We start from the raw sequence: 10,510 nt of genomic DNA on the forward strand, positions 1-10,510 counted from the left end.
TAGCTTAGCAGAATTACATAACCTTACCAATGAGGAGTATGGTTATGATTTTGAGTTTTTTCTTATTAACGGTGTACAGAATATCCTTGCAAGCTAAACAGTAGACCAAATTATAAAGCGTTAAAAGTAGAACTGATGTTCATGAGAAAAATAAACGTGAGATCAGAAAAAGGAAGTGCTCATCTCTCATAACTTTGCAGTTAACAAAGGTACATTTGACAATATTACACAGAACCTTGGAAACAGGTATGATTTGGGTTTTTTTGTTATAATTGAATGTCCTTCTGAGTGTGCTTCCATTATTATTGAGCTACTTTTCACTCTTTTGAAACATGGCATGCTTGCTTTCTAGCCTTATCACACAGTTAAAGGTATTTAATGTAAAATTTTGTTTTTCTTTACAAAGGTTTTAGCAGATGGCTATCTTATGATTGGGATTGATGGCTCAGAAGCAGCAGATGGGTCTGATTGGTTTTGTTACCATGCCACTTCCCCTTCTATTTTCCCTGTTGGTTTCTGTGAAATTAACATGATTGAACTAACTCCACCCAGAGGTACATTTAGCATTCTGACCACCTTTTATTTTGAATATTTTTCAGTGATATTGTATGTGCCATATGCTTTGTTTCTTAACTCAGTCTACAAAATTCATGTCACTTCTTAGGACTTTCTCAAGTCTGAAACAAATACAACAGCATAACTTCAAAGCAATCTGAAACAGAGATGACAAACTTTTAATTTAGAAAAAGTCGAACATCTGATTGATTCTCTGGCTAAAATAACTTGCTTTTGCTGTCAGAAATTGAGGATGGCCACTAGTTGAATAGTATATTCGTTAAGTGAACGGGAAGTATGCTAGTCACTAAAAGGACTGTTCAGAATATGTCGTTGCTTGTGTAGTCCTGGCCACCAAAAGGATTAACGAACGTTGTAAAGGATCTGACTTAGGCTAATTTGCAACAATACCAGTTAATTTTTTGAAGAATATGCACAAACTGCAGCTTTGAGGAAGTAGCCATTAGAGCTGTACGCTGCGTAATCCCTTCTGTGAGTAAAAGCTGTCTGTCCGCTAGCACGTAGGCCTACAGAAGACCGTATTGCCTTCATTTTTCCATTTTATTGTCATTGGTCTAGCAATCTGTAAAGAGGATTGTAACTTGCTGCGTAACAGCAGATAATAATGGTTTTCTATGGATTTTTTTTCTCCGTTCTCATTTTTGCAAGCTTCTACTTGTATTTATTGAATTGTTTTTCTAGGTAATAACTATAGAGACAGTGTAATGCAACATGAAGAAAAAAATTCATATCGCTTTCATTATTGCACACGAATGAATCTGTCATCTTTGAGTATGTGGAAAGTGCAGTTGGACAGTTTTACTATTATTTTTCAGTCAGCTCATTAGTGAATTTATGGCCTAGAAGTTCATGGGCACAAGCACCCCTCAAAAATCTGTGGTGCAAGAGTGTCTTGCAATTGGAAAAGTTTTTGTGGGCAGAAAAAGCATGCGTATGAATACATATAAATTTAGAGATAAATACATTAAACTGATGATACAGAATAGGAAAAAACCTTCCCGTCTATTACAAAACATGTCCTCTTTACTCTTCCAAAACTGCTTACACAACAGTATGTGAATTTTGTTGTTAACACATTAGATACTTCTGAATTTCTTGTATCATGGCAACCTTATTCTTCGTCTACATGTATATTTTCCTTTTTAATGCAGTTTGCCATAACAGTCCTGTATCAGCCACTGAGAGGCAACTGTACATCAACATGCAATAATCTAAAATTCATTTGAAAGAGGAATTAACAGGAGTAAAATACAGAATATAATGTGCATCAGCGTGTTTAATAGGATCCAAGTGATCAAAGCTTCTTAGCTCTTACAGAGGTGTATTTTGCTTTCCAAATTGTGGGCTTGAAAATGGACGGTTTCTTCTTACTCTGACTACTCTTAACAGGGACCACATGCACACGTGTCTAGTGTGTGTGTGTGGTGAGAAGCTAATTAACGGACTTGCATACAAATATATTGGTCTAGCCAGAGGAATTGTTCATTAAGAGGAAAAGCATTAATATGCACAACTGATAAATCATTAATTGTTATCTGTCCAGCTCCATCTGTTCATGCAGATACTACTTACCTAACGTGAACACTTTTCCAAAGTACATTTAGCCATGTGGATAATTTTTAAATTGCTGTGAAATCATTGGACTTTACGTTTACAAGCTCATTCCTTCCAAACATCTTCATCCCTTGCTGAAATCAGTAGAAGATGAAGATGCTTAGGTACTTTGAAGAATGGGATTGCATTTGGGGCTGTGAATGTTAGCTACCTGATGAGCCTGGCCCTGCAGTACTGAGCTATCATTCAGTGGGAGCTCTCTACTCCTACTTAGATGAGATCCAACTGTTTCCCATAGCTCCCCGTGCCATGCCCGCTATGCTGCAATCTTTTCAGAATGTCCAACGCTGCATACTACTACAAAGAAATCTTTCAAGCTGTTGCTGCTAGAATTTGAGAATTGTTCAAGCAGTTGTAGAAGTTGCCCAAAGTAAAAAATAGTCCTGCATGTTTTATGCATATTCAGTAGGTGAACAAAAGCTAAATACATTTGAGAGATTATTTTCTTCCCTTTTATAATAGCTTTTTTAATGAAAAAAAAAAAAAATTCCTGTAATTTTCCATATTACTGCTATTTTTAGCCTTATTTAAGTTTTAAAATATCCATGCTGCTTCTTACCGCTCTGTTCCTAACAATTCAAGTGTTTCAATAGTGGAGCTCTTTCCCCACAGGAAAGACACTGGATATGGTTAATTACATGGTCTGTTCTGGGTCATTTGTGTGGGGCATTGTAGAGATCAAGGATCTACGTGGACAGAAAGCTTCAAAAGTATGAATGATTAATATTAACATTAAATGACCCTTTCTGTACCAGAGGTTCATTCATCTTGTTTGTTGCCAATGGGCAATGTCCAGGTGACTGTCTTGTCCCTTAGACCAAAGCTCAGAGAGTGGAAGTTTCTGATGTTAATGTTTTGCTTCTTTGTTGTCTTTTTAACCATAACACAGTGCCATTATATTATTTTTATTGTTGTTCTTAGGCATGAAGTTTGCAGTTGATGTATGAAAATGTTCTTTAAAATTCACAGGTTATGCAAAACTCCCTTTTAAATGGTTTGACTACCTCAGGGAAACTGACTCAATAGCAGCACCTGTAAAGCTCTTCAATAAGGTAATAAACATTATTCATGTATATTTAAACTGTAATTAGTGTTTTCTTTACACTTCTGTCTGCATAGTCCATGGGATTAACCCATTTCAGTAAATACAATTTTGAAAAACTAAGACAACAGACTTTTAGAAATAAGAACCATTTGAATATATTAAGCTTGAATATTTCTGAAATGTTAAATAAATACAGGGGTACATGAAACTTCATTAATGATACTTAGTATTTTCCTACATTAAGTTGACTGAGATATTTATTTCAATGCTGTGTTTAAGCCATCTTCATTAACATGTTTGTTTACTGATGTTTGCCTTGTTCATGTTTGCTTTTCCAGGAAGTTCCAAACCATGGGTTTCATGTTGGAATGAAACTGGAGGCTGTTGATCTGATGGAACCTCGCCTGGTATGTGTGGCCACAGTAACTCGTATTATCCATCGTCTTTTGAGGATACACTTTGATGGATGGGAAGATGAGTATGATCAGTGGGTGGATTGCGAGTCCCCAGACCTCTATCCAGTGGGATGGTGTCAGCTAACTGGATATCAACTACAGCCTCCAGCACCACAATGTAAGTAAACTAACAGTTGCTTACTGGTCCTTGTTCATGGGTGGTGATTTTCCTAACTTCATCCTTTTCAAGTTAGGTTACCAGGCATAACAAAAATAGAACAAATTCTTGGTAATGCTTAGAAGTACACAGTTCTAATCTCTTCCACCTTGACTTTTAAAGAACTTCTGTGGCTAATTACTGTTTTTTAATGCCAGAAGATGCTTTTTTGATCCAGGGAAAAAGCCTGTTAGTCGTCACTTCTAGATAATATTCACTGAGAATTTATATTGCTCTAAGACTTCAGATATATATGCTTTACATAATGAATTTGAGGGCACCCAGCGTGTGCGGAAGTATTTATGTGAGAAGACTGTATTTTATTTAGTGCATCAAGACTTGTCCTGTCAGGTCAATTTATATGATAATAATTGATAAACTGTATTTAGAGAACTGTTAGTTGTTTAATCGGCGGATAATAGTGGTTACTGTTAGTAGTTTAGTGGGAGGTATTCTGCCTTCATTCAGTCACTAAGGAGAAATTCTGTAACTGTGTCGCAGCTTTGACACGTTCTGAAGTGTTTTGAATTTTTAATTTTTTGCAGCATCAAGAGATAGCCAGTCAAGTTCATCAAAGCAGAAGAAAAAAGCTAAATCGCAACAGTACAAAGGACATAAGAAAAGTGGGTGACAAAGTAGTGTTTGCACTTTTCCTGTTGTTGAAAAAGTTTGTGGTCTCTCCCTAAGTCCCTCTCCTACTTGGAAATGTTTGTGTGTAAACAGGTGTTATGCTTAAAGGTGCAGTATGCCATAAAAGGAACTCTTTTTCATTGAGTGTAGCCATTTTTATAACTTGAAACTTGACTACATAGGTATACTTCCTTATACAAAATACTCAGGTACAGTTTTAATTCTGCTTTTTATAACACAGGTGTGGGACTAAGAACCAAGTTACTAGGATCAGAAAGAGGAGATGTAGAAAGTTTAAATTACCATTTAGCTGGTTCCTTTTAAAACCTAGTGACTTATTTGCCAGTTTTTTAGATGAGACATCTGTGGGAAGCTGTATGTAAATAAAACTTCTATGATTATTTTCAGAAACAATAAATAGCCTTGCTCTGTGTGACTATTCTTGTCACAGTAAAAAGCAGTAGTGACGCTTCTAAGAATCTGAAGTATTCAGGCTCTTTCCAGAGTAACTTGATCCAGAGGGAAAAAATTATCTGCAAAATTCACAAACAATTTGAATTTGCACAACTGCACATTTTGCTTTTGTCCATATTTTTATTTCCATGACTCTGTTGGTTTAAGCTGAAAATCTGTTTTGTATGAGTGAAATAAAGGGAACAGGGGCAGCCAATCGTAAGAAGACCATGTGCCTTCTCCCATCATTCTTCTCTGGAAATCAGATCCATCTGTATTCTCTTCTCTAAGCAATGTTTAGTTTATGTCAGTTTTATACTGAAGGTTCTTAAGCCATATTTCCAATAATTTGACAATTTTGAAAGGCAACTACCTGTTGAGTCATAAGCAGCAGCAACGTGACAGCCATTGTACAAGAAATGTATGTGCCAGAGATGTCATGGTAAGTAAGAACACAGAGTAAGCCTATAGTCTTATTAAGTGCTACACAATTTTTAATGATGTTTAGCTCAAGATTTTACACCATCTTTTTTAAAGAAGAACCAATTACAACTGGGGGGGAAGGTTTTTTTCTGCCACTTAAGAATGAATAGTTTGTCTTGATAGAAGTAGATGGTCTAGTTCCAGACAGCCTAACCATGTATATTACGTTTGGAGCATCAGATCACTATTCTGACTCATTCTCTTGGTGTTTTCTTGGAAACAGTGGCAAGCTGGAAAGAAGGTGCAGTGTTTTACACTGCAGAAATATGGGCAGGTCAGCTACAGAAAATACAGGTCTATTATCTGTCATCTTGAATTGGCCCTGCTGCTTTGTCAAGATATTTTTCTAATAGGACAGCCTAGGAGACAATCAAATCAACAGTTTTGATAATGTTGAAAGTTATTTTACCTGCAAGTCAGCAAACTTGACTAACAGTAATCTTTAACAGTCCTTAATGTGACATTAGGAGAGATTTCATTATGTGAAATACTCCTCTAAGCGAGAACATTAGGCCTTTCTTACCATTAGAATCTGTATCACCTTGACGTAGACTTGTTTCCAGAGTTTTGTTGCTCCGATACTTGAGTTCATCCACGTAAGGCATATTCGCTGAAAGAGAGGAGAACAGTTTTTCCCCCACCCCTTATAAACTCACTTTGAAGTACAGAGGCTGTTGAAATCTAAATTACGCTGTTCTGCATATGTGAGGTGTAGCTGCTTTGCAGCTGTTCTCAGTAAAGTGTATTTTCTGATGATGAATCCTTTTGTGGTCTTTAACATCTGGACAGCCTTATCTTACAAAGCATCAATCACTTTCACTTCAGTATTACTGCCAATGCTACGATCAAAGGCGTCCAAAAGGCAATGTGGATTTATAAGGACTCTCATGTGCCTTTGGCCACTAGTCCTAGATAAAGGAATAGATATGGGAGGAAAGCACTGGCAAGGTGACAGGTTTCATAAAAATAAAGCTTTAAACATGGTGAGGGAAAAGAACTCCAGGCGAGTCTGACACTCATTGTAAAGTCTGATTAAATGGACCAATTGCTAGGTTGAATTGTGCAACGCAAACCAACTGCCCCTAAGAAAACTCTTGCATAAAACCTAGAGCCAGGGGTCCGTAGACAGATGCTGATCTATTTTAAAGTAATTCAATTTCAACGAGAATAGTTAGCTGATTAATAACATGAAAAAAAAATTTATACTCTTGAGGTAAAAAAAAAAAATCAGGCAAGTTTGTGTGACATAAAAAAAAAAAATCTGTCATCAATTTCCCTTATTTCAAATCTTTTTTATCTTTGAGTGGTAGTTTGTATTGAAATAAGATGCATCCACTGATTTCTGTTCCGTCACAGATCTAGCTATCAGGGGTGGGTCCATTGACCTGGGATAGGAAAAAGGGTATCTTTATTCTGAGCGGGACCTGAAGCTAAACTCTGAGTTAGGTCTGCCCTAGCCTCCTGCAGTGATTTTGAGAATTGTGTCAAGTGAGATTAAAACTTTGGTTTTATCTCGGGCTTCCCCTGTGATAGAAAAATTACCTAAATGAAGAGCTGTGCATCTCACAAATGTGAGGAACTAAAACCGTTGTTTTCCCGGTAAATTTGTGAATGGATCTATTAAGACAAACTGGAACCTTCTTCACTAGTCATTGCAGAAAGCACCTTTGCTATTTCGGTCTTGGGACCACTGAGTGCCACAGGATAAAGCAGGTGTATGGGAAGTTCTTAACAACCTCTTGTTAGGTGCTTCAGACACTGCGCTGTTTCTCCTTTCTGCTGTTTGAGGTAATAAACAGTAAAATCCAGATCCTGTTCAGAATCTTGCAGCACTATTTTGTAAATAGAATTCAGGTGCAGAAAAACTGCTGATTTGAGAATATCTAGAGCAAGTTGTGAGTGTTGTTGCTTCAAGCTAGGAAAAGATGGCTATGTCATTAATTACCTTTGTGTAGGACCTGTTCTTGGATAATTCTGGACTGTGAGCAGATTTTGTTTAGCAAGCTATGCTAGATCATCCTCCTCCTTACCTCATCCCTCTCCTTCCACCTAACACCTCTGCAAAAGTGTCTTGATATCTCTCTTACAGTAAGTGTGACAGAAATAATGGAAAGGTAATTCCCCTTATCTAGTGCCATAGGAAGGAGATTTGTTCTAGTGGAATTTGTTCTTCATTTCTCACTAACCTGAAATAAGTGTGGGCTATGGAAACAAGGAAAAACTTCTGATGGGTTTCTTTTCTGGACTGTTTACTCAATACTAAGAAATCTACTTAATCATCAAAAGGACATGAGAAAATAAGGTCATGAAAAGTTATAGTTGGCTGCCTTCTATGTGTTTATTCTTTGTAGGTTATGGCAACAGAAGTGCTGAGTCACAGGAAATAATACGAAGAAAGTGTTCTCTGTAGCCTTTTATTGTTCAGCACTTGTAAATACAAATAAATTTACTTTGAAAAGGATTTCAGTCATAAAACTGTGTAATATAGTAAGTGTTGCTTTCATGGCAAAGTAACCACAGCTGACTAACAAGAAATTGTATGTCTTAATTAAACTAGGTTATTTTTAGCACAGAGAGGTGTTACTTCCACATATTTTTCTCATATGTACTTACAACACACTCCAGAATGTCTTTGAGTCATTCTGCTGTGTATAACGATGCAGATTTCAAATGCAGTATTTTACGTCCTTATGGAGGCCGTTGAGAAGCAAGTAGCATGTACTCGGTGTGAAACAGAACGATCACATAGGGAACGCTGCTGTAATGGGTCGTGGTAAGAGAAGAAAGCCAGAGACTCCCATTGTTCTGCTGTGCCACTACGGAAACGAGTATAACCAGCGGAATTAACGCTCGACACTGAATGGGAGCAACTTAACAAGCATTGCATGCAGCCATAACGTTTTACTTCTCAACAGCAAAGGGATACAACAGAAGATTTTTAAGGATCTTAGGTTAGGAGAATTTCTTACTCCATAGAAACAAGTGAACTTGCAGCTGAGGATACAGCTGTGCTTTTTTTATTACTTTCTTTGAAATCTACAATGGGCAACATAATGTTAACTTCTCCTTATGTGATTTTGACTTAGAAGTAGTTAATGTGCACACATGTAGTAATAATGATAGAAAAGTTAACTGTCAGGTTGTTACTCCTTTTATAGAGAGGCTGATCATAACACAGATGTTCCCAAGACTTCTTTTAAGCATAATTTGTTGTTGTCGACTGTTTGGAACACCCAAACACTGTATTTTGGTGTGATTACTGATACACAGAGCATGGAATAATTTTCTTTAAAATGTAACAATGCCTTTAGTCTATTTTAAATAAGACTGTTCAAAAGGGAGTAGAAATCAGCTAGCATCCTACCTGGCCTAGCCTTCAATAAAGCTGGGTTGATTTTGGTTTGGTTTTTTTTTTTTTTCAGATTTACTATGTTGCTGTGCAAGGAGCTTGTCATGTTGACAGTGAACCCATTCAGTAGCATTTGGATTGTAAAGATGTGCTTATTTTACCCTTTTTAGTTTTTAATTAGAATATTTTATAACTATCATGTGTCCCATGTGTGTGCAAAATACCAGGTGGACTGTTTGAATTGTGCCTTAGGCCTTCTGCTTTGCCACTGTTCTCAGCCAGCGGCGTGTCCACCGTTGCTGCTTGCTTTTTATTCAAAGAAAGGGAGATCAAGCTGCAGTTAGTTTGTATGTTTGTTGGGGAGTTACAGTGTTACTTGTTAATTTCTAATCAAAGCAATTTCTAATTAATTTCTAATCTTCTGAGCGCTTCTGTGAATACTTGGGAATAGCTTCCAGTTCTGTTTCCAACCGGGTTTATTCCCGGTGGGTAGGACTTTGCACCATGTGCCTACTGGTCAGAAGGCTGCACGGGTCAGTGCTTGACGGGTAACTTACCCGTTTGCCTAGGCAATTCGTTAGTAATGTAGTGTGCAGTATCTACACACATGGTCTGTTTTCTGGTAGCTGTATACATTGGAATATGGTTATTGAAACGATAATTTGACCTCAACATTTTAAAAGCTGGGATTCTGTAGACAACATTCTGCCGAATTATGGTGTTATCTCTCTAAAAGGTTCATCCTGAAGTCATCTTGTAAGAAGAGTATTTAAGCATGGTGATATCTTCAGCATATACATAATCTAGTTACCTTTTCTCTTCAGGGTTAGGCTTTTGTTTGTCATGTCGTCTTTATTTGACAGTGTTGAGAATACTTACCCAATAGCAATCATAAATATAGCTGAAAGCAGTGGAGATGTTGTACTATAGTGCTTGCATCCCTGATATTGTAGAGAAGTTTCTTTGGGCACAGAATTGGAACATCTTAGTGATAAAGGAGGAACACGCTAATAACTTGCATGGAAAATGTTTTCATAACATTTTTTCATGAATGCAGTGTTTGATAATTTGAAGGCATTTTAGAAGATATCTTTTCTGAACAATGAAAGGCTGATTGATATTTGTAAGGCACTGTAAAAGTAGGAAGCACGGTTCTAAAGTAAGTTAGAGTATGTATTTTTAAACTAGGTTTTTTGGAGGTGATAAACTTTGGACTGGATTAGTTCCCCAGAACCACGCTTTCTATCTCTTGGACACACACACTGAAACAACTGCAAGTTCAAACTAAGCCCGTATGTCTTGGGTGTCCGGCCAGAGGATTGTGTATTGACTGTGCAGAGTAGCTGCAGCAGAAGGAATTTACAGCATTTGTATTTCATTGAGAGAGTATTAAAGTTGTACCAGCCAGTCTCTGGAATTCAGTAACTAAAGTGGGGTTGTTGAGAACAATATTGCCAATAATAACCGAATGGTGCCGTTGTACAGGCCCTTGTTTTCCAGAATTAGCGAATATGAAGCAGAGCCATTTTGCAGTGAACAGTCCGAGTTACCTAATGCACTTTAACCCAAGTGTTTATTTTAGTTTGATTTGATGTTTAGAGAGGAAGATACCAGTTGGGAAGAAATCTGTCAGTTTGTCTAGCCCACCCATGACAGGTGAGGTGCGGAGGAGCTTCTCTGGTGATGAGGAGTTGACGACTCCTCCGTATCAAACCCTTCCAGCACAGACAGCCCCGGAGGCCTTCCAG

At 37.4% G+C, this 10,510-nt stretch overlaps 1 protein-coding gene across 1 annotated transcript in view; it reads left to right on the plus strand.

Annotated features, from left to right (window-relative positions):
- MBTD1 (mbt domain containing 1) overlaps window positions 1-10,510 on the plus strand; it is a 31,211-nt gene that overhangs the window by 16,918 nt on the left and 3,783 nt on the right. The window contains exons 12-15 of the mRNA XM_010291807.1: window positions 407-554; window positions 3,160-3,242; window positions 3,574-3,808; window positions 4,393-4,470. Coding sequence (XP_010290109.1) covers window positions 407-554; window positions 3,160-3,242; window positions 3,574-3,808; window positions 4,393-4,470 — 544 coding nt within the window. The remainder of the gene's footprint in view (window positions 1-406; window positions 555-3,159; window positions 3,243-3,573; window positions 3,809-4,392; window positions 4,471-10,510) is intronic.

This window comes from Phaethon lepturus, unplaced genomic scaffold, assembly GCF_000687285.1.
Source record: "Phaethon lepturus isolate BGI_N335 unplaced genomic scaffold, ASM68728v1 scaffold19647, whole genome shotgun sequence".
Classification (NCBI taxonomy): domain Eukaryota; kingdom Metazoa; phylum Chordata; class Aves; order Phaethontiformes; family Phaethontidae; genus Phaethon; species Phaethon lepturus.